We start from the raw sequence: 22,777 nt of genomic DNA on the forward strand, positions 1-22,777 counted from the left end.
GAGGTTGTGCATCCTTCGCGGCAATTTCCCAAACATTCAAGCGTGCATTGCTTCCGCATGAACTATGAAGTGCCACTATTTACAATGAATTATTAAAGTGCGGAACTTCAACTAGCTTTTTCACTCCAGCACAATCCGGCATATTCCTTCGAGACGTTTTACTGTGTTCCAATAGCATGTGTATGTCACTTGGCGACATGATATATTTGCCCAGGTACGCTAACAGGTCTACTGCCATTTCGTCGCCTATTGCTTCCAACATTGGTCTACGGTGTGAACTCGAGGGGGTCACCCCCTGGAAACAAGATGCATATCTAGTAATAAACAACTCCATCCGTCCTTCGGGCTCAAATGCTTAATTGCTTTTATAACCACACGCACATTTACTTATATTCGCACTAATTCCTTTTATAGTGGTCTACATGTGATAGCATCGTCGATAATGTCTTATAATACGAAGAAAATCAGCCCCTGTATTGATCTGGGGAACCCTGCGATTGCATAATGGATTACTCCGTCCGGAGTATATTCCGCAAGTAGCCGACCCACCTCTACCCCTGCCCTCTACCACCTTCCCTACCCGATCGCTACCGATCGCTACCGACCCCTGCCGGCCCCTGCCGACGTACTGCCGGACATCCCCGCCCTCCTGTTGTTGTCGTCCTATTGTCCGTGCATGTGTCAGCCCCTTCAACAACATACCTATCAATAGCACATTGTCGTTCTAGGCTACCGTCACACGGCTGCCACTCATCCGACAACTCTCTCCGCGGTATGAAGTATGAGCCGATAACGTATGGATGTAGTGCCAAGGTGAGTGACATATCGAGAGTATAAGGCAGAATAAATGCCCTCCTAATAAAGTATTACTATAGAAGAGAAGCGGAGATCTAAGCAAAGGCTTGAAAACTAAATACCTATAGAGAGCGGATCTCAATATCGAGGAGGCCTAGCAGATGGGCGTTAAGTATATAGACAAATTCGGCATACTTTTCAGCCAGAAGTCCCCAAGCTATTTCTCCTTCCCTCCTTCCCTCCTTCCCCTTCCCTTTCCTTCGCTGAGGCCCCTCGTCCGAGTGCAAGTTGGCTGGGGGGTGCACTGATCGCAGCCCGGATATTTGGGTCAGCGTGGAAGCCAGGCGCGGATATTAGTTGTGTGGCCCCACACTCTGGACCTGGCCCTCGCGGCGAGCCGGAGTATTCCCATACAGGCCCTGTGGATGATTACCGTATGGCCGCCAGCCCGGTTCTGCGCGTATATTTGTTAATATCCGGATTATTGCCCAAAGCTGCCAACGTTATCAAAACTGCCAAACACGAAAATTCCCCAAATAGTCACAGGCTTCTGGGACAGTGCGCCCAGGCACTTGGCCCTCTGGCCACAGCCACCTCAGTGCGGCGATCATCGTCGTTTTCCTCCCAGTCTATGAAAAAGCTGAGATCCGTGGGCACAATAACCATATGCGGAAATTATATCATCGAACGCGGCGTGACAGTTGGGGCAGAGTGGCATGAGATTCTCTGCACGCGATAACGTGTCGTAGGCGCAAGGCAGCAGCCCTTGATCGCGAGACTGTTGGAACTATGGTTGTATGAGAAGTTAGAATGAAGGGGACCTAGAATTCATCAAACTCAACATTAACAGTCATTTTCACCATGCGATATTCATATCGAAACAAGCAACTGTTCTCTATAACATGTTGCTAACATGTTTAATCGACTTACGCCCCAACAACCATATTCTGCACATCGATATCCAGACCAAATTATGCTAGGGTAATGACTTCTTCGATAACCTTTTTCCTTTTTCGGAGTTGCATTATGCGACGCTGCACTTTGAAGAGCTAGAAAAAGGCCGTACCCAGAATGGCATGAATATCATTTCGAGGGGAAAGTGGAACAATAAGACCAGGATAAGATGCTCTTTATGCAAAGTTTGAAGTTGTATCTTAAGAAAAAGAAAGCGGGGCGTGATTTTGAAACATCGAAGGTTTTGTCCGAAGCAGGAAAATTATGAGTGAAGGGCTCAGGGAAAGTCTCTGGTTATGGCTATGGTATTGAGGAATATGGTTATACTTATTTCGAGGAGAGGCTCGCGTATCCTGATCTTGATGATTTTAATGGGATGGATGTAATTTTGCGATTATTCGATTACCGTGGCGACTCTAGTGCTCCTCTATGTTTTGGAGGTTTGGATGCGAAATGCTTCCTGCGCAACATGCAATTGGTGTTTAGAGGTGCCCAACAAGGAGTACAGGTCTTATTTAGTAGCCCAGTGCTCATTGGGAAAGTTCTACACGAGGCGCCTGCGTGTGGTAGCTGTGCACAGCCTTGTCTAGTTCAGCTCCATAAACTCACGTCACCCAGAAATATTTCAACAACATTCAGCACACACTCCCAAATCATCCGCATCGTTTGAAACAATGAAAAGGTAGCTCCAGAATAAAGTACTAGCAAGTTTGCTTTCGACATGGAAATCCATCCTTCTCGCGCGAAAGTAGGCAGTGGTTGGGAGCACAGCTGTCTTAGGTTTCGCTGACCTCCCACAGCAGATTATTCGCGCTACCGGGCAAAAGTTCGTTGGTAAATGGATTCCGAGGTATAACTTGTGTGATCAATGTCGAAGAGTAATTAAGGCGTTTCGAGAACAAGAAGTTTGGTTGGACTACAACTATGGACGTCCCGAGAAGCTCCTATCGAGACCCCGCTGCCAACTTTGCACTCTAATTGCGAAACATATCGGTAACGATGTTGCTGCAATTCAGAAGAAGTATGGTGTAGAAGGTATTCCAATTCTCACACTGGGTCTTGAAGAATCTAGAGGTCACTTTTCTGCTTTTGGCGAAGATCTGAAGTATAGTAATTCTTACGCGATTCAAATCAAAGTAGCGGGCCTCAGTTGGGGGTTTGTTAGGAATATATCGGACAGCAACCTGCCTGGAATTAGGAGAATTCGTGCGGCCATTGCTAAAGGTGCTCTTCCAAAGGATCCTCGATTTAATTCTCCGGATCAGATATCACCCCAACTCATTCGCCATTGGTTGTCCACCTGTGAGAAGACCCATAATTGTCGGCACGACATGTCCGTGACCAGATTACATCCAGCGGGGAAGAATATGTCCTTGGACATATTCCTTATTGACGTTGCTAGAAGTCGACTAGTTTCAGGACAAACGTCCTGGAGATACTGTGCCTTGAGCTACGTTTGGGGGAACGTTCCAATCTTCAAGACTACAAGAGCACGCCTCCAAGAGTTCAACCGCGCTGGGGCATTTGACATGAACAGTGTTGAGTTACCACAAGTGGTTCGCGATGCAATGATATTAGTGAACTCGTTGGGTGAGCGATACCTCTGGGTAGATAGCATTTGCATTGTGCAAGACGATGCAAACCAAAAACACAACAGCATCATGCAGATGAACCTAATTTACAACAACGCGCTCTTGACTATCGCGTCTCTGTCCGGAGTTACTGCCAACGAAAGCTTACCCGGAGTGCGAGCAGGGACTCGTTTCACCCAATCTACTGCTTCGATCAGCGGCATGGATATCTTTATTTCTGGACCATCGTTAACAAATGCACTTCGGACTTCTGAGTATGAGACCAGGGGCTGGACTTTCCAAGAAAGAGTGTTGAGTAAGCGGTGCCTCTATTTTTCCAAACATCAAATCTACTTCACTTGTGGACTTGGTACATGGAGTGAGAGTGACCCTCTTGGAGATTCGACAGGTGCCCCGGTTTTTCCCCAGACAGAAGCCGGAATCTACCCTCAGGATTATGTTCTTGATTACCTCAATCCGTTGAGTTACGTATTGCCAGGTAACTTATGCGCAGAGGATAGACGGGATAACACACTTATTGCCTACAAACGTCTCGTCAGTGTCTATACCAAGCGACACCTATCATATTCTTCGGACATTCTGAATGCGTTTTCAGGTATCTTAGCAGCTCTTGAGCAGCCGTGGAATACTCGATTCATCTACGGCATTCCGGATGCTCACTTCGGCAACGCACTTCTATGGAAAGGAACGGACGGCTCGATTACACGCCGAGGACAGGATAGAAGAGGTCACCAATTTCCCAGCTGGTCATGGGTTGGCTGGATCGGAAGTGTTGAATTCGTGGTTGAAGAATTGAAATGCCAACTCCAAATCGCAGAAATTGTCACGAACTCATATCGCAGGAGCATCGCAGTCAGAGATATCGGCGAGGAGGCTGATTTTCAAACATTACCTACGTGTAAACCCTCCTTGGTTGCTGCAGACTCCCCTGAAGCCCACGAAGTGATAGCTTTGCACATTCTTGCATTTACAGTTCCAGCGGCTATCATCTGGACGAAAATCTCTCTACCCCAATATGAACGCGACCGCCTCTTCGCTATCACAGATTGGACGGGCTACTTAGCTGTTCTTATATCAGCATCAAAGAAACCTACTAGTAGTAGTAGAAAAATAAGTTTCTTTTCTGATTATACCAAGAATAACATTGGACATGTTATGTTGATCAAGGAAGAAGGAGACATATCTACTCGTATAACGATAGGTTCAATCAAGCTAAAGGACTGGGAAGGAGAAGATCCAACGCTTCAGCGGATTCTACTTCAATAAGCTAGCTAGCATTCGAAAATGGTTTAACCCCTCACGCCTCTTATCCCTACGGTATCACATTTTCCCTTCTGGGACTCATCTCTCTCACCCCTTCTTCTCAACCTCATCTAGCTCAATGTGTTCATTTTTCATCCTGCACATCTACCCACATATCTCGCCATTTTCCCTCACCTCCCCCCTTTCCTTACTGCCTTGCAATTCTCCTGGTGGCACTCTTTTCCCAATGCTCTCCTACTGCAATACGGCCTCGGTTACATGCTAATAAACTACTTTACTAATATTTACAATAAATGCTTTAATAATACATATTATTTATATTAAAACAGCTTGAAGTATTATTCATATAATAAGCTAAAGAAAAGTATCTACCTAGGTAGTTAGATAGTTTAGATATTATAAAAAGGTCTAATTAAAAAGGGAAGACAAAGATATTAAGGAATTATACTTAATTATCAAGAGTATATTATAACCTAAGATTTTATGACCCTTAGCTACTTAATACTAACCCGATCTATATAATATTAATTATCTCCCTTTAATAGACTAAAACAGAGTCAAGAAGTATTCTAAAAGGGAAAGTGTATATCTCCTAAGCTTCGCATTCCTTCGTTATCTTTTCCTAGATTTGCACGCAATTCTAATTTCTATTGATTGTACATGAATTTTTCCTAGTCGCAAAAAGCCGTTAGTTAACTTAGTTAACCATGCGTAAGGAAAGAAGGAAATTAGTAGCTTTGTTCATACATTAGGCGATTCTTAATTGTGTATCAATGACATTGCGGGCTTCAAATGAGCTCCAGTATCATCAACGTCCGCTTTGATCGGCACTAGAGGTTTGCCTCTATTATTTTCAAAACTGTGGATAACAAATCGTGTGACAAGCCAATATCTCTCAGCTGAGCCTGGAAATCCCATTGCTAACAGCTCAGCAGGTGCAATACCACATTGCACCTCATCCCAAACCCTCTTCCAGTTGTGCAGAGCTAATTTGACGGATGCAATGAAAGGATTGAGGGTGTCTGGTAGCACGCTTGCCACTGGATTTCCGAAGAGCTGTTGCCAGACAAAAGTGTAAAATACTCCACGTGCCAGTTTTATTAGTAGAATACAAAATTTGGGAGTCGGTACTCACCATGTACTAAGATCTGTAGATCCCACATGTTCAAGGCTCCTTTTTCGACAGGATCGAACCGATCCGATTGTGGACTTGCCTGGAGAAAGAACAACTGAAATGCTTCTGTAACCTTTGCCTTTCTCTGCGGGAAACAGGATCGATCGTGCATGTCATCGTAGCTTGTGGCCTCAAAGTATTTGGATTCGCACGGGAGCTCTAAATCTAATTCGCTCCAATTAAAGTGTGGTGGGAGATTGTTGAAGATACCAAACGCGTTGTCAAGAGTCATCATAATATTCATTGTTCTTGAGATTGAGAATGTATTAGCAAACCGAGTCAAGCCTCTCCTAAGAAGTGAGCAACTTACCGCAATATACATTCTCGTCTAATCCACGAACGAAAGTCTTGGTTGTTGGATAGGGTAAAATTGACCTGATGCTGTGTTGTTAATGCCAGTCTAGAACGGGCTATCTAGGGACACAAAGTAAGTCAATATTTAAATAAAAGAGCAGGGGATAACTTAAAGGACGTACTGAAACCAGTCTCATGAATCTTTGTTGTCGTACTCGCTTCTTAGCCATCGCGTTTCCTGCCCAGTACTGAACGACAACCATGAGATAAGCACCCTGGAACTCTTCCAGTTGGCGTTGTTCCTCACATTCATCATTTTTGCCGGTTGGAGCACTTTGTTTAATCTCATAATCGTCTTCAATCCTAACACTGCTGTAGACTGCTATCTCTATGAAGTCCAATAGCAATTTCATCATGGAGACTTCTAGCGGGTCCTTAGAATACATTCCACCGATGGCGAAAACTGAGAGGAGAAGTGGCAGAGCTGTTTTCGATGGCTCGAAAGTTGGTTCGTGAATTATGGGCCCATGTCGGTGCCAATGATGAAAGTACAGTTTGATAAACGTGTGAATCCTTTCAGGCGTCAGAATATCCAACGCTTCAAAAGTAGGTTTGAGTCGGGGCTCGTCCTCTGGAATGTTGAGGCTGCCAATAGCATTGTATATCTCGGTCCTTATCTCTGTTGAACGTGGTTTGAGAGCATCAGGCGTGTTATTCGGAGACGGACTTTGTATCAAACCTCCATGATACTGCCCGGATTGGTTCGGAAATTCTACCCAAGGCCAATGAAAGATCGAATGATCCTTTTCCTGGGCATCAAACCTTTCAAATAGCGATTCGAAGTCCAAATCGGTGCTAGGCAAGGGACTTTGGCTAAAGCTTTCTTCGAATTGTGAGTCTTGTAGTTGAGGACTGTCCAAAGTTTGATCGAGTTGAGGGGAATCATTGTCTTCCTTTGACTTTGGAAAACATTCCGTGAAATTGTCTCCACCAGAGTCTCTGAGAAGGAATTGTATAGAATTGCGATTGACGTTTAAGTCAGTGCCTGTAAAAATATCTGAATCTAATGACCCTACACCGTTTGCCAAAATCTCATTAGCTTAAATATTAGGTATGATTAGAAAGCTATGAAACTTGTTTTATATCTCAACAAGTAAAATAGAGAAGTCCGGAATAGAACCCTTACCTTGCGGCTGAGATCTCAGGCACTGCCTTCTCAACCGTGTGCACCTCAAGCACGGTGTCCCATAGTCACATCTTACTTTGAGACGGGAGCATTCATTGCAAGCGTGCTTCTTGCGGCCCGTAGCGTTGAATGCTGGAATAGGTAATACGCCTCGGTATTCACACACAATGTAATGGTTGTAAAGTGTGTCACTTATATGTATTAGCATGGTTGTGGGAATTTTAACTAGGAGGAGGTCGTCACTGAATACCTTCTTACGAATTCCTTAGAACAGAACTGGCAGCAGAAAGGTTTTCGAGCGTGGTCTACCAGCTATCAATAAGTAAAGTCATCAGAAGAAAGTAGTATTGATAGGGGTAATACGTTGCTGTGCGTGGCGGAGCATATGCGTCCTTCTGGAGAATGTCTTTGGGCATGACGGGCAACAAGCTCTCGCAGAGACTTCAGTAAATCTTGATTGCGGCGTTGTATGTGATTGCATGATGAGTTGTCATTGAAGTGTGCCGTTGGGAGATACAAGTTTTGGAACTGCGGAGAACCTCGGCAGCGCGACAGAAAAGCCCCACAACCTTCTCGCGTCGCGCTCTACATCATGAACTCTTCATCGAAATTGCACAGCTACAAGGCAAGAACGATATATTCTTGAACATTAATAGAAGGTTTTATGGAAGTATATTTATATACATTCACTTTGAGGAAGAACCAAGTGGTAATCTATGCTTGTACAGGCATCACGTTGAACAATGGAGTGATCTTGTTCTCCCTCAATTCCTTTTCAACGACAGCCGAAACCTCATTCCACCTCTGCAATGTGTCTGCTTCAGCATCAAATGGATACAACCAGCGGTTCTATATATCATAGGATGTCAGTTATGCGGTTTGGATGTGACATGAATAGAAAGAGACAGTCTTACTCTAATCATCACTTCCTCGGGATCAAGCTTTTCGCCAGCTTCGACGGTTTTGAGTGCGCTATGCCACCTATCGCGAACGTCCTCTCCATTCAACTGACATTTGCGCACTCTATCGAATCGTAGCTTCTCATACACTCTTGTCTACAAAAAAAGGAACGTTAGAATTTTCATCGCACAAGTGAGAACAGAGTCGAAAATTGGAAGTGGCCTTACAGCAAGTGGAACATTATCTTTGCCTGCCAACTTCAAACACAGTGCCAGCACTGCACCACTCTCTGTTGCCTGAGATGCTCCTTGGGCGCTGGTCGGTAAATGAGGATGGCAGGAATCTCCAAGAAGAGCGACTTTGTGACTCTTGCTGATCCACGATGGGATAGGATCGCGATAGCATATTTTCCAGTCTAAACATTCCTTCGTCTTTTTGACGGCAGCCGCTATCCGTGGGTCGAGGTTTTCAATAATCTTCTTGACATCATCCATGTCTCCTGGCTGAAACCATGATTCTTCGATGTCTGTGGTATCCTTGTGGGTTAGAATCCAGTTGAACTCTTCGCCATCCCGCAGGGTGTTCTGGACCATGTGGACATCATGTCCAATCCAAATATTCACACACTCTTTCTCAACAAATTCGCGGCAGAGGGGATCTTCCTTGAGGAATTCGCCCTTGAAGTACGCTCTATAGCATGCGTAACCCGACGACTTCGGCTTGTCTTGAAAGCCTAAGACTAGCTCACGAGCAAGCGACTTGATGCCTTGAATACAGGTTAATTTCATTGTGGTCAATCATCGGTTTGTGGAAGGCGTACCGTCAGCGGCAATAATGACATCAGCTTTATGAACTTCGCCGTTTTCCAGAGTAATTGATGGCTGAAACTCGTCATAAGATACAACCTTGAGGTTTGTCTGTCAGTTCCTTGTCGGGGGCGCTGCGAGGAGAACTTACATTGCATCCCATATGAATTGGGATTCCCAGCTCCGCAACTCTATCAAGAAATGCTTGATGATAGTCTCCGCGGTGTCCGATATATCCAGCCATATCCATAAGCGGCTGCTGTGCCATAATCTCACCACTCTTCCAGTGTCGAATTTGCATAAACTCTGATTTATTGCCAATAGCAACCAGATTGTCATGCAAACCCCATCTCTCCAATAACCGGAGCGCGTTCTCGCCCAGTCCTAGAGAATCACCTAACCGCAAAAATTTGTGTATTTTCTCGAAAATTTGAACTTCGAAACCTTGATAATGCATGGCCATTGCGGCCGCGCATCCTCCCAGGCCCCCTCCAACGATGATGACTATGGAGAATAGTTAGTCTTCTTTGCATTCGAAAATGTTCAGAGCGATGGTGGCCTGCCTTTCATGTTTTGCTCAGTCATGTTTTCGGTGCTGAGGTAAAAAGTCAAGTAATGACGCGTTGCTTCAGCTGTTTAGAAATGGACCAAAGTCATTAACCATTAATATAGGCTGGAATTATTTACTATTTACCCCCGCAATAATTTGCCTCCATATACCCCACGACTCTAGAATCTGGCAATGTGGGGGACAAGATTACTGCCCCCACATCAGCTAGACCTAGGGGTACTCACCCACCACGTGCTTATATCTCCACCTAATCACCCAAATACCATCCTAAATATGAAGTACATAGACCACAAAATAAATCCGAATAGCGTGGAGGGGTCCTTGTACATATGATGCGATAACTTCAGTGATTCAAGGAACTCGTTTAGCAACGTCGTTTCCATTGCAACCTCATCATTTTCATTACTGAATAAGTAAGATACCCCATCTTCGGTAACAAGTCTTTTCCAACTCTTAAGCGGGGAGTTTAGGGCCGCTCAAGGGCTCAATTTATGGAAAGCAAATAATTGCAAAGTATCTAATCAATTGTATATTTTGTAGTGTTAAATAATGCTATATCTACAATTTGATCCCCTTTACCACGCTATATACCCAATGACATTACAGCTATCAAAATCCATCTTCAAAGTTTCGATTTCGTCTCGGATCCAAGAGAGAAAATTCCCTGGGCGTCCCTATTATTTGCAGTGATTTCCCACCCCTTCCCTCGGTATGCTCTCGGCCAAATCCCATTTCTACCTGGCGCGAGAATACCATTCGGATCCAGGGCGTCTTTCACCGTCTCGTTGAACCTGCGCAGCGCCTGGTTGTTCCACCCATAGGTAGCAGCAACTTGATCAGCAAACAGAATGTGCGTTCTGTATTCGCCATAACCCTCTTTGGCGCATGCAGCAATGAGTTCACACATAAGCCCGGTCGCACGGCGCTTTGCGTCGAGATCCGATCGATCATAGACGATGTTGGTAATGTAATGCATCTCACGGCCGGAAATTGTCAGGGTTGGAAAGAGATCGAAGCCCCATTTCTGGTGTAATGTATCAATTATGTTGTGGACGATCCGTGCATCCTTGCCTCTGGTAGGCGTAATGGGGGAGAAGAAAAGATGCGCCGCGTTCGGGACCCAGTTAAGCCAGTCGACTTCTCGTAGAACTGGGACCCCCGAGAAAACTTTACTGCGAGAATGGATGTAGTGGTCCTTCGGAAGGTCGTCCGGGTAGAGAAACTTGCTACCTTTGACAGTGGCGAAGGCCGTCCGTATCTTGCTCATCTGAGATTCAATAGATATCTCGTCACCATATTGACAGCCGTAGAAGACCCACGCTACATCTCCACATGGTTGAGTACTGGCACATTTAGAAATAACATCTCTTGGCATCCGGCCTTTGCCTTGATACCATTTGCGTTTATTTTCTCCAGTGACAGCAAGCTCCTGAATGACGTGGCGAAGCTGCGGAATATTTCCAAAAATCCCGGACTGCGCCAGAGGTCTGACAACTTCTACAATATGTTCGAAATCGTCGTCGCGTGGAAATGTGACCATATATGTCTTGTGGCCAGTGTCAGGCATGAGCCAGAAACCCATCTTCGTAACGATACCATAGTTACTCTGGCAGAACATTCCATCGGAATATGGACCGTAGGCAGGTTGAAATGACTCCCACACAGGATTGTCTGCACCATCCTTCCCAGGGAGAGCACCCATTCCGGTCCGTAAAAGCTCACCGGTTGGTAAAACAACCTCCATACCGCAGTGGTAAGAAAAGTGGTCTCCATAAGGAGTGTAACTAGAGTCAAGTCAGCCATCGAATGTAAAGTAGTTGCACAGGTGAGGCACAAACCCAACTCCACGATCTAGTGCATTTCCCATAACACTTCCACCACCGAGATCTGGGCAGTCGATCCACAAAGGCAAGCCTGTCTTTTGAATTTCCTCGTACAGTTTGTAGTAGGAAACACCCGGCTCCACCATACACGAGGCGCTGCTCCCATCAATCTTTAGCACTTTGTTCATTCGGCGGCCAAGATCAAGCACAACGGATCCAGGAACACGAGGGGCTGCTCCACCGTACCCAATGTTTCTTCCCATGGAAATTGGGTAGATCGGAATGAGATGCTTATTTGCCCAGAAAACGACAGCCTGTACTTCTTCGGTGCTGGATGGATATACAACGGCGCTGCAAACCATATCTTCTTGGTGTGCAATATGGAATGCATCATGTGTGTTTCTACAATGGGTTAGAGAGCCTTCTACAATGCTGCAGCATAATCCTCTGATCATATCCCCGCATGAGGAAGTCAAAGACATACGGATGCTCCATATACCACCCATCCACCAACGGCTTATCGTTAATTTCAACATTGGCCGCTCCGAGTCTCTCTCTTAACTCCGCCATGGCCGCGTCAAACTTCTCTCGCGTCGTATTCGGAGGAAGTCTCGGGACCTCCCTCTGCCGCGGAATGCTGTCAGGAACGGTTGCATTGGAATATAGCAACTCCTTCGCCCGCTTCGCATCCTGCTCCATCCGCTTGGGAATACCGTCGTGAGAGGCCTCTGAAAGAAGAGGCGTTGGCTTCGAGCCTCTCACTGAAAGAGTCGATTCTGATGGCATTGTGGTGGTAGCTTGAAACTGTAGAAAATCGCAGCAATGGGGTTCTTTGAGATGAGAGAGAGCTGCAGCAAGCAGCCCTCTTTATCCCTAGCTGAGTTTGCCACTAATGGGATTGGGTTGCAAATGCAACTCGGCAGTAGCAATGTAGCATGCTGCCCCCACATGACCGTGTCCATGATATCTGCCACAATGTGGGGGAGGGAATGAAGAAACCTAGCATGGCTTCGTCATGCTCGTAACTGTGGAGATAATGCCCAAGATATGATTGCAAGACACAATTCGGCACGCGTGTGCGTAGTAACCAAGGTTATGTTGTAGCTCAGAACAAGTAACTCTTTACGAAATATCGCAGCGCCAATGCCGAAAGCTGGGGCGTCCCCGCATCGGCCCTGCATCGGCCCGGCCCTGGGGCTTTCCCGATCGCGTTTCCCCCACTGTTATTGGCCAGGCCCTGGGCATACATGCAAAACCGACCAATAAAACAGCCATATACCAATACCCATTCTCAACAGGGCCAGGGCACATCAACATCAACATCAACGTATGCTTTACTTTGCTTTATTTTACTCTCTAACCAACTACGTACTATTATTTGTTATCATCTACAATTTCTTGACCGCGAAACTACAATTCTTCACATAAAATCATCCCAGCTTCAATCCAGCATGCCAGGAGTGAGCTGCATACCTTCCCCAGCCCCTTCCACATCACCCAGCGACTCTTCGTCCAATGTAAAGCCGACCAAGATCCGAAAATCGAGTAAGAAAGCTCATATCTGCAAAATCTGCCACAAAAATTTCTCGCGGCGGGAGCATTGCGCGCGACATGAGCGAAGCCGTAGGTGTAACCTCTCCCATTCATGACTAGTTCCCCCATTGAAAGTCTTCCTCGCAGATACACGCGAGCGGCCATTTCCATGTAGATATTGCCCCAATTGGTATGCACGGAAGGATCTTGTTAGTCGCCATGAGAAAAGTCTTCATGTGGATATCTATACAGCACCTGTCCACCAGACCGAATCGGTGTCTCGGCTTCAAGTTTCATCAGATGTGCCACCCTCTGAACCCATGAACTCTCCCTCGCAACAGGGCCTTGACGCAGGTTTAAGCCTTGAAGAACCCAAGAACACTCGTCCCAGCACTGTACATATTCCTCGGTCTCCTAGATCGTCAGGGGTTAAGAATAATGTCGACTTGGATTGCATGGATGGCTTCTACAACGACATGGGATTAAGTGCTAACCTCCCATTCAACCCTAGGGAAATGCAACTTTCACATCTGATAACGGATGTTGCATACAGTCATTCGGAAACCAGCCCTTCGGCCCCTTCCCCAGCTGATGAGCTCTCACTCAGGACACACTTGGCTCCGTCCCATTCAGCAAGCAATAAGGGAGTGCGGAATGGAGATATTCATACAAACAGCTACACAAAATCGCATAGCCAATTGCCTCCGCATATCCTAGATCCAATATTCGACGATCTCGATTTCTTTAGAATCATACCATATCCAGAGTCCAACGAATTTACGAACGCAACTTCTACCCATGAGCTGCCTGTCGACAAAGCTTATCCATATAACAATATGGGCTCTCAAGAAATCGAGGTGGAGATGTACAGCCCACAATCCAGGAGCGATAATCTACAAATGTCTAAACTTTCTAGCCAAATCAACGGCCCAGAGTCTCAAGGATCGGTCTGCTCAGCTGACCATTTCTCGTCTCCGAAAAAGACAGGGAGAAACACCACACCGTCTTTAGTACTGAACGATCGTATACGACAATTACTGTTGGAAGACCTTGAGAAGCATTTGAGTTCGGGCCAGAGTAAAACTTTAAAGTTACCGTCCACTAGTCTTCTTCAAAGATTCCTATCGAGCTATCAGTCTTGCTTCCACCAGCATTATCCCATTCTCCACCTTGCTTCCTTGGACCTCGAACAAGTGCCTAGTCCTCTCATCCTTGCCATATGTGCTATAGGTGCTCTATATCGCCTCGAACGAAAGCATTCTGCATCTCTTCAGCAGTGGGCGGACAAAGCCATCCGTTCGGTTAGCTCTTTTCATGTTACACCATTCTAGCTCCTTACTAAAATAATATAGATAAGCAACTTTAATCCGTCGACGTACAAGTCCTCACCTTCGCCAATATGGGTGGTTCAATGTAAGTTCCTGTTGGCTTTCGCAAGAGCATTCAGCGGGATCCCTGCTGTTGTCAGGACTGCGCTTGAATCACTAGAGTATCTGTCAATGGTTCGTCACCAACCTGCATCATGGCTACGTGTGTTTTGCTGATAATAGTAAAGGAATATACCATCCGAAGGATCGATCTTGAGAAGACTCGCAATCCTGTGCAGGCTCTGTCCTGGGCCAACTGGGTAGAAATTGAAACTTCGAAAAGGTTTCTATCCTTACTGTTCTAATTCACTTTGCTGACCTAAACTAGGCTTCTTTGTGGGATCTTTGTTTTAAACAGTCTCGTCACCATAACTCACAATACAACGCCGCGAATCAACATGCTTCCTGATGCAGATATCGAGATGCCCCATGAAGAGGCTCTCTGGGAAGCTTCGTCATCGAAGCAATGGCTAGAGCTCGTGGCATCTCGAACTAAGGCGACATCACTTCGAGTCATTGATGCTGTAAATCATGTGCTATTTAAGCAACAGATCAGATCTCAAGATGCGGCACTAGCCTGGTCAACTTTTGCCACAACTATCGTAATTCAAGCAGTCAACCTACACATATATCACCTGGTCCAATGCACACAGGCTTTTGCCTTATTCGATCTCGATCATGTTTCTCAGAGGATGCGTGCGGCGGCCATGCAACAGGCTGAATCCGCGCTTGAACGATGTCAGAATTTGTTCGCCGATCGCCATTTAGAACAAGAGCAAGCTCTCGATGACCCTGGAGGATCCCGCCGGTCAAACGGCCATGCTCTATTACGAGTAGCATACGTTAGAACGTGTGGTGGAATGGAAACGTTGAACCGTTTGATTCTTCTGAGCGACACTTTCGAAGACACGGCGAGGGATATCCACACATATATCTGCAGTGACCAGAATCGGACAGCGCTGGTAACGAATACTGCTCGTAAAGCACTTGATGGACTATTTACCTCAGTGAACGCTGGGAAACTGCTAGTTATGAAAACGGCGGCCTTCAAGTGGAGTATCGACCATGCAATAGCTGATTGGAACTGCGGTAAGACTCTCTCTTAACCCCAAGCAGCCTCAAATACTGAAATTCCATCGTGTAGCGCTTTTTGTGACCCGATGGATTCACAAGTTGGAATGCCAGCAGCATTCTCACCCTCTAGATCTCGAAGAGCGGCAAATTCTCGAAGACGTCATAGACCTTCTTTCCAGCGCGGACATTAGCTTTGATGGTAGCACTTCGTTAGCAGCTAAAGTGATAAGGCTATGGGCTGACTTCTTCGATGATACGTGGGTCTGGGGAAGTAAGCTTGTCTCCCGTTATCCCTTACTGTCTGCGGAGCTTTGCTAAAGGTTTCAATTACAGTTACTCCGCGAATGGGTGCCGTAATGCGGGTCATGGCTACTGTTTGTGAAAGCGATCGAAAAGCTCATCGTGCGCCAGCTTACTAAGGTCGTCTTTCTACACACAGAACTGACTAATGACTGTGTGAAAATAGAAAATTACATGGTGTGGCGACGACATAGTCCGTCACACGATTATGCGTTTGCTAAAAACCAATTTGGCTTTAATCGACAGATATGGCGAGCTTTATAAACACGAGACAATATTGAAGCCGTTCAACCTGTCAATATAGGCCATGTTAATTGAGAAAAATGTAGCAGCCTAGTGGGCCTTTAAAATGATATAAACGAAGTAAAAAGGGGGATTTATCACCTGAGGCGCTTCCGAGTTTAGTCAAGGAATAAACAACCCATAAACAACAAGCTGTAGCGCGAAAAGGACTAATAATATATTAAAAAAAAAAAGGAAAGTGTAAATGAGTTGCCCTCTACTAGTTACTCGAGTAGTCGCTAATGCTTCTCACGTCTACTATCGATCATGGTTATGTCTCGTCGCCTTCGTCCTTAAGACTTGATAAACATCTTTGATTACGTTCAAGATTGTGCCTGAATTCCGATAAAGTGGAGACCTAGATTGGATGTAACAAGAGAGTCCCCCGACAAATATGATGAAAGTGGCCCGTGTAAGCATTTGCAAAAGGAACAAAATGAAGTGCTACTACTTTACTGTGAACGCTGTCCCTTCTGATCCGGAAGGCTCCGATCGTATCCCAGATTCACAGCTTTGTACAACTGTCCATCCCAACCCTACTTAATATTTGCCAATCTTGTTCCCGATAATAGTATAACCAAGCTAAGATGCCAATCCAGATTCCGGGTCAACCCTGAATTCGAGAGTCTCCCGAGTCCCTGGACAGGATTTGCAGCGGGATCGGTCCAACTGTCAGCCTAAAGGCCAGAACAATTTTTCACGGAGTATCGTCTACTCTCAGGGGCGTTCCTAGCTGTAAACTGATTTGTGGCTATTAATGTGGCAGCCGCATCCTTCAGAAGAGATTCTGAAGAAATAGAAGAATGATAAGCTAAGGGCGGGTGCGAGGAGGCCTGAACTCCAGCTGCATTGTCCATTGTTTAGCAGTGCCATGGCCTCAGCACTGGTACGATCAATAACAGTTGCTATGATGAATCGATCTGATGTTGTCCTGCCGAACGTGCAGGAAGTAGAGGTCCTTTTCTGAGTTTCTTTCCTACAGTCCAACTCTAGAACACAGCTAGATGCCAATATAAACGATATGGACCGCGATGGCGCATTTTCGCAATGAATCGAGTATAATACACGCTGTGGATATTCTAACACCTATCACCCTCGGAAGATATTCGAGTCGCTAAGTTTGTCGTTTCTTGCAAGCCCCTGGATTGCCTAATCTTCCAATCCTAGTGCGTTTTGAGACTCTCTGACCGATAGATTGACCTGACAAAGGACGTGACTGACCACCAGATGCCGCTTCAGCGGAAGAGTATTGACTCTTATTACCTTTTGTCGTACTTCGGGTTTGAATTGTAGACGGCGGGTCGATGCACTCATGAATCATGAAGTACTTCTTAATCGTCCAGTCGAATACATCGTCATACTCAAATTTTTTGCGCACGAAGAGATCGCTAAAGAGTTTACGAAGATAGGGGTAGTTAGGTGGTTCGTCAAAATCCAAATTACGGACATAATTGAGATAGGTTGCGAATTCCTTTGGGAGCTGACGGCAAAGCTCCTTGATCGAGGTGTGTATCTTCTTCTCTTTAATGCACCGGTTTCTCTCGTCCTCCGTCGCCGCCTTCAGGCTTTGCCAGGGCAAAGAGCCGCGGACAAAGTAAATCATCATATATCCAAGGGATTCGAGGTCGTCGCGGCGGGATTGCTCTAGGTCACACTCAGTCACAATATAACCGGGATATATTTATACGTACCGACTTCAAGATGATTATTAATGGTAGCATAGCGGCTTGTTCCTCCGAATTTGCAATTATCGTAACGTGGCTTATGGACTCCCGTTTCTGGATCTCTGTACTCCTTTGCAGTATCAAAATCAATGACATGTACCAGATTTCCAAGCTTGCCGGTTCCCATTAAGAAGTTTTCGGGTTTTATATCACGATGGATATAGGATTTAGAGTGGATATATTCGATGCGGGGGATTAATTGGTCGGCAAGGAGGAGTACCGTCTTTAGAGAGAATTGTCGGTCGCAAAAGTTGAAAAGGTCTTCTAGGCTCGGGCCTAGTAGATCAAAAATCATGGCATAGAAGTCGCACTCCTCCCCATACCAGCGGACGCATGGTATGCCGACCCCGCCAGAAAGATCCTTGTAGATATCGGCCTCTCGCTCAAGAATAGGCATGTTGTCTCCGATGTATTGGAGCTTGATAGCGATCTCCTCATCGGTGTTGAGATCGATACCTTTCACAGTCAGTCTCTGCTATCTCCAGGATGGTACTAGGCAACTACCAGAGTAGACCTCACCGAAGCCTCCTTCTCCAATCTTGCGCTCAACGCGATATTTATTCTTGATTTGAATGTCCTGTGGAAGGGCGTCAGTTGGCAGGCTTCTATATGCTAGGCAGCCGTGGGAAATTACAGACCAGAGCTTTCATTTTGGGCGGGTGTTGATTGCCGCGTCGATTGTTATGAAGCATGTTGGCTATCGGGAAAAGTGTAGTGGCAACACAAGGCAATCAGCTGCCAATGCACCTAGGCAAAAGATATCAGTCGTTCTCAAGATATTCGCTAGCTAATAGCCAAGTGTGCAAAGTGTATATTGTATAAGAATACCGAACTTAACGCTGGAGAGCATCAAGGGCTCCTAGAGGTTGGGGTGGCCAAATACTAATTCAGCAGACTATAAGCCAAGCCTATCAAAGAGAAGAACCTGCCTCGTCTATAGCGCCAACAAAGGGGCAGCACAAAGGGGCTCGCTTCCTTACATAACCCCCCCTAGAGTATATAGCCTCCCGTTCTCTGAACAGAGCAAAACAAATAAAACTCCTTTGAACAATGGATGTTCTTTGACAGCTCTTACCGCACCCCCGCTATGGAACGCGCGCTCATAGAATGCAAGCGGGACTAATTAACAGTATCAAAGACAAGTAATATATCAAATTAAGCTAGTAGGAACTATTGCTTTGACTAACCCGAAGGCCGAGAAACTCCAGACCCTTGATTATCCGACAGACACCAAACACCAGAATTTACATGTAGACATCGTACCCAAACTTATCTCTGAGAGAAACGCCTCTGCCGGGATTCGTCACCACTATGGCGCGCAGCTTTAGAAACGGACTTGTCCGATACCTTTGCAACATTGCTAGAGGTTTTAGGTTTCAAGGACGTGTCGGCCCCGAGTTCATTAGACAACGTCTCAGCCTCTTCAGTGTGGTACCCATCCACCATTTCCGACGGGCGGTTGTAATCTAATGATTTGACAGTTGATGAATCTGTGTATAACTGTGAATCATCCTTGGGAACTTCCGCTTGCGACAGATGCGGTTCTATGGGATCTACGACGGGATGACTCGGAAGGAGCTGCCTCTGCGTTCATGGACCTCACTCTTTCATTCGCATCCAATATTAACCGATCGCGCTGTTCCTGGGCCCAATCTCTGGCATTGCAGAGAGCCGTAACACCGCGTCGGAAACTATCAGGGCTGCCAGTCAAGCCCCAGGAATCGACCTGAGTCATGTGATATTCGGTATTGCCATCATCCAACTTGGTAGCATGAGTGATGTATATCTGCAGCGTGCCAGTCCCAGCGTGATAAGTTGAAGTAATTGTGTAGGCATCGCCGTCGTAGACTGACTGGTCCTGTTTATACGACTGCAGCAGATGCATCGCCCTCGCGCCTAAAGCGCCATTGTAACCAGCTTGCCGTCTCGCCACATTTGCAGCTCCTCTTGGGGCTTTAACCTCTAAGAAGAAGTTGGGTGCTACCGGAGCGGCTGGATGGCGTGTGGGGATGATGAAATGCCCCAAGTCTTTCTGGACCTGTTTATTGATGTCGTCAAGTCGAGCTCCGTCGTAAAAGTCGGGTTTGCCAGCAACCGTGGTCCCATTAGCTATCGGGTAGAGCCGTGTAAATAGCAGGTTCTGCTTATTTGGGATATTGGAATTCCCACATATTATAGGAACTATGTGCTGCATTATCTCCCCCTCTTCGGTTATATCCTCGTGTTTCAGCTCAAAATCCTCATAGGCATCGTCAGAGAAGGGAGATGGCGAAAGAATTGGTCTTGGTTGTAATAGTCTTTGACGGAGCTCTCCTAAGTTTCCTGGTTTGGACCTTCGGTTATTCAAATGGATGTGATGGTCTCTCAGATGCTGTTCGAAATCGCTATCATAAGCAGAAGATCTTGTGGTCTTCAGTGTACCTATACTAGTCTGAGCTGTGGATTTGGTCTGCCAGCTTTCGAGGGAGTTGCTAGAGCCCATTGAGCGTGGTGAAGGATACTGGAGAAGTTATAAATGCACTAATATCCTTGGGTAGCTCAGTCTTACCCCTCGAAGATCGCAAAGCTCTGGACCACCGTCTCTAGCAAATCTCTGTATTTTGTCCGAAGTATTCCGTGTTATGGGTCGAAGCGTAGAAGCACGCTGTTGCGGACTGTTGGCTTGACTTGTTCGTCGATCGAGCTCCTTCAACGCTCGGCGAGTGAGCCACACCTTTGAGAGTGAATCGTAGAATTCCGCAGAATGAAGCTTTATGCTGGACTTAAGCCGCTTTGGAAGCTGCGATTCTGACTGATCGTCAAGCGACAGGTCTGCTTCAGCGCGCTGTCTTTTTCGACGAGGTGGTATCTGTTCTTGAGTGCTGGACATTGTGATAACGAAGAGGTAGTAAATTATCGTAGGAAGCAACTGACATATACTGTAAGATCCAAGAGGGGATGCCTCACAAACTGCTACTATGAGAACGCGCTAGGCCCGAATAGGAACAAAGAGCCAAAGAGAAAAAGAGAAAAGGAGGGAAAAGGGAAAACAACAAACAGTGGCCCTGACAGGAGGCACAGTGCCTAGGATGACCACAAAGAGTCATGTATTAGTAAAGTTCGATGGGAGTGCGGCATGTCAACAACAAGGCTTAGTAGATATTGTTACTAGTAGCACGGCAGTGGGACTACTCCGTATCAGTCGACTTATTTCCAGCGGCCGATGGTGAATTAAGAGTGTACCGGAACATCGCCAAATTAGAGTTGGCCAGTAATCTAGACTCTATTAATGCAATTGTACCATTCTCCAAGAATTATTCGAGAAGTAACAAATACCACAGGTTTGAGAGCAAGGAGTGAGCAGAGATTAAGCAAGATTACCACGTTTGACGAATGGCGAATAGAGGATGTTCACAGGTTTCAACTGTGCACTGCCCGAGCCTTCAATGAAGTATCCAAGCTTTGGCATGTAGCAATAGCGACATTCGCGGGACCATACTTAGTGATCACGGTTGATGTGAACTCATCATGCGAACCGATTCTACTCGCGCTTTCGCGCTCCATTGGGGTATTAGCAAAACAGCTTTATTGTGCACTGATATAACCTACAGAAATCCTCAGCGCTCGCAACCAAACTCCAGACCCTGCCCGCGCCACAATGGCTTTTGTAGTATCGGTAGACCTCCCCTAACTCCTAATCACTCGGGCTCAACTTGTTGGTCTCTCCCTGCTGCTGTGACAGACAATCGTAGCGATGAAGAGCAGCAACGAACGCTCGCTTCTCAAAACGATAACCTAATATCGATAGCGAGTAGAATAATCCTTCGGGCTCACAACCAAACCCCGACCCTTCTTCGCCCCACGATAGATGGTCTCGATGATATCAATCAGTTCCTGTTTATCTTCCAGCACCCAGTTCAGCTTATTATTGTTTCCCGTCCCAAAATCACACATCATATGTTTGTTCCTAAAGAAGAACATGATCGTCATGGGGTCGTATAGCTGTAGGCAGGAGTTAGCTTCCATATTATAGCTGTTGCCTGAGCTCGGGCATAATTACCTCGTACATGCTCTTAAAGTCCGGCACCTCGTCCAAGTCGCATACGTAGACGACAGCAAAATTCTTCACTCTTTCGGCGATACGGTAGAGGACTTCGTCTTGCCGCATACAATCGGGGTCTGCATCGCGTCCGAAGCGGATGACGACAAGACGATCTTCTTCACTGAGAATCGCCTGATCAACATGCCATCCAGTGCGAAGATGTGGTAGCACTACACTTCCCATCTTGTTGGTATACCGCTCGTGTGGATTTGGGTGTTATGGGGGCGATGGGAATAATGTGGTGGTATCGAGTATCAAAGTTCTGAGATGGGAAGTCGATTTATTAGACAAAGCCCCGCGGCTTAAAGGTTAAAAGAACACTAGACCTAACTAGGCTAGCTCATGAGTAGCTAGATCAACCACCAAAAAGCTCAAGATATATTGTTCTCAATTACATTATCCATTCTGTTCACAGCCTCACATAACAACAGCCTTATCGTGAATACCCCATTTCTCATTACATCATTAATGCCCAACTCAAGATCCCATTTCGGCCCTAGTCAACCAAATCACAACCCACACAACGAATTATCCACACGCTTATAATCGACCTGAATGCTCCCAAGGAAGACCGCCTGTCCACGCGTCAACGTATTCATCACCGACTCAGCAATGTTGAAGCCCCCATCCGCATGATCAATCGCAAGGATGTTAACGGTCTGACCCTCATAAGTCAGACTGTAACACGTGCCGCAATTCGGATCATTCCAGCCAGCAATCGGAAAGGCACCTCCGATACGAGGGAATGAGGGCAGAGAGCCTTGCGTGGTGAAGCCTTTGGTAATGAGTCCGTTTTTGCCGTTGCTACAAGCGACAGCGTTGAGGGAACGGCCGCGGTCGTCGTAGCCCGCGTCGTAGGAAACTGTTACTGCCAATGCCGTGGTGAGGAGGGCAGCGCCGGCGGAGAAGATGGAATACCGCATTTTTGTTTGTGTTATGAAACGACTGTGGCTTGTTTTTGAAGTTTTTGCGAGGAAAGAGAGAGGTTTTGGGAGTTTGGTTTTGGCGATTTTCATGTCCAGAACTCGACTTCTCCGAGTTCTTATATCCCCCCCCCC

General features: G+C 46.2%; 9 protein-coding genes across 9 annotated transcripts; 2 read left to right on the forward strand and 7 right to left on the reverse strand.

Moving 5' to 3' along the window:
- Positions 1-2,470: 2,470 nt before the first annotated feature.
- On the forward strand, positions 2,471-4,607 carry BP5553_00237 (uncharacterized protein; the record flags this gene model as incomplete). Its single annotated transcript, XM_032008860.1, has 2 exons — positions 2,471-2,497; positions 2,550-4,607. 2 exons carry the CDS (start codon positions 2,471-2,473, stop codon positions 4,605-4,607), a joined length of 2,085 nt encoding a protein of 694 aa, XP_031872914.1.
- Positions 4,608-5,363: 756 nt separating this feature from the next.
- BP5553_00238 (uncharacterized protein) lies at positions 5,364-7,354 on the reverse strand (the record flags this gene model as incomplete). The annotated part of the gene is made up of 5 exons (XM_032008861.1): positions 5,364-5,686; positions 5,740-6,026; positions 6,089-6,192; positions 6,255-7,071; positions 7,335-7,354. The coding sequence occupies 5 exons, from the start codon at positions 7,352-7,354 to the stop codon at positions 5,364-5,366; spliced, it is 1,551 nt and encodes a 516-aa protein (XP_031872915.1).
- Positions 7,355-7,972: 618 nt separating this feature from the next.
- On the reverse strand, positions 7,973-9,427 carry BP5553_00239 (Uncharacterized protein; the record flags this gene model as incomplete). Its single annotated transcript, XM_032008862.1, has 5 exons — positions 7,973-8,107; positions 8,173-8,313; positions 8,386-8,924; positions 8,979-9,063; positions 9,116-9,427. 5 exons carry the CDS (start codon positions 9,425-9,427, stop codon positions 7,973-7,975), a joined length of 1,212 nt encoding a protein of 403 aa, XP_031872916.1.
- Positions 9,428-10,157: 730 nt separating this feature from the next.
- Positions 10,158-12,144, reverse strand: BP5553_00240 (putative Glycolate oxidase; the record flags this gene model as incomplete). Its single annotated transcript, XM_032008863.1, has 3 exons — positions 10,158-11,319; positions 11,374-11,760; positions 11,843-12,144. 3 exons carry the CDS (start codon positions 12,142-12,144, stop codon positions 10,158-10,160), a joined length of 1,851 nt encoding a protein of 616 aa, XP_031872917.1.
- Positions 12,145-13,211: 1,067 nt separating this feature from the next.
- BP5553_00241 (uncharacterized protein) lies at positions 13,212-15,751 on the forward strand (the record flags this gene model as incomplete). Its single annotated transcript, XM_032008864.1, has 6 exons — positions 13,212-14,192; positions 14,244-14,393; positions 14,447-14,541; positions 14,587-15,347; positions 15,403-15,603; positions 15,666-15,751. The coding sequence occupies 6 exons, from the start codon at positions 13,212-13,214 to the stop codon at positions 15,749-15,751; spliced, it is 2,274 nt and encodes a 757-aa protein (XP_031872918.1).
- Positions 15,752-17,028: 1,277 nt separating this feature from the next.
- Positions 17,029-18,288, reverse strand: BP5553_00242 (CK1 protein kinase, variant; the record flags this gene model as incomplete). Its single annotated transcript, XM_032008865.1, has 4 exons — positions 17,029-17,558; positions 17,606-18,094; positions 18,143-18,215; positions 18,277-18,288. 4 exons carry the CDS (start codon positions 18,286-18,288, stop codon positions 17,029-17,031), a joined length of 1,104 nt encoding a protein of 367 aa, XP_031872919.1.
- A 619-nt stretch (positions 18,289-18,907) lies between these two features.
- Positions 18,908-20,507, reverse strand: BP5553_00243 (uncharacterized protein; the record flags this gene model as incomplete). Its single annotated transcript, XM_032008866.1, has 3 exons — positions 18,908-19,104; positions 19,160-20,138; positions 20,187-20,507. The coding sequence occupies 3 exons, from the start codon at positions 20,505-20,507 to the stop codon at positions 18,908-18,910; spliced, it is 1,497 nt and encodes a 498-aa protein (XP_031872920.1).
- A 905-nt stretch (positions 20,508-21,412) lies between these two features.
- Positions 21,413-21,902, reverse strand: BP5553_00244 (Thioredoxin-like protein; the record flags this gene model as incomplete). Its single annotated transcript, XM_032008867.1, has 2 exons — positions 21,413-21,619; positions 21,678-21,902. The coding sequence occupies 2 exons, from the start codon at positions 21,900-21,902 to the stop codon at positions 21,413-21,415; spliced, it is 432 nt and encodes a 143-aa protein (XP_031872921.1).
- A 326-nt stretch (positions 21,903-22,228) lies between these two features.
- Positions 22,229-22,642, reverse strand: BP5553_00245 (putative SnodProt1; the record flags this gene model as incomplete). The annotated part of the gene is made up of 1 exon (XM_032008868.1): positions 22,229-22,642. One exon carries the CDS (start codon positions 22,640-22,642, stop codon positions 22,229-22,231), a length of 414 nt encoding a protein of 137 aa, XP_031872922.1.
- Between the last annotated feature and the right edge of the window lie 135 nt (positions 22,643-22,777).

This window comes from Venustampulla echinocandica (genome assembly GCF_003357145.1).
Source record: "Venustampulla echinocandica strain BP 5553 chromosome Unknown scaffold_0, whole genome shotgun sequence".
NCBI classification, from domain to species: domain Eukaryota; kingdom Fungi; phylum Ascomycota; class Leotiomycetes; order Helotiales; family Pleuroascaceae; genus Venustampulla; species Venustampulla echinocandica.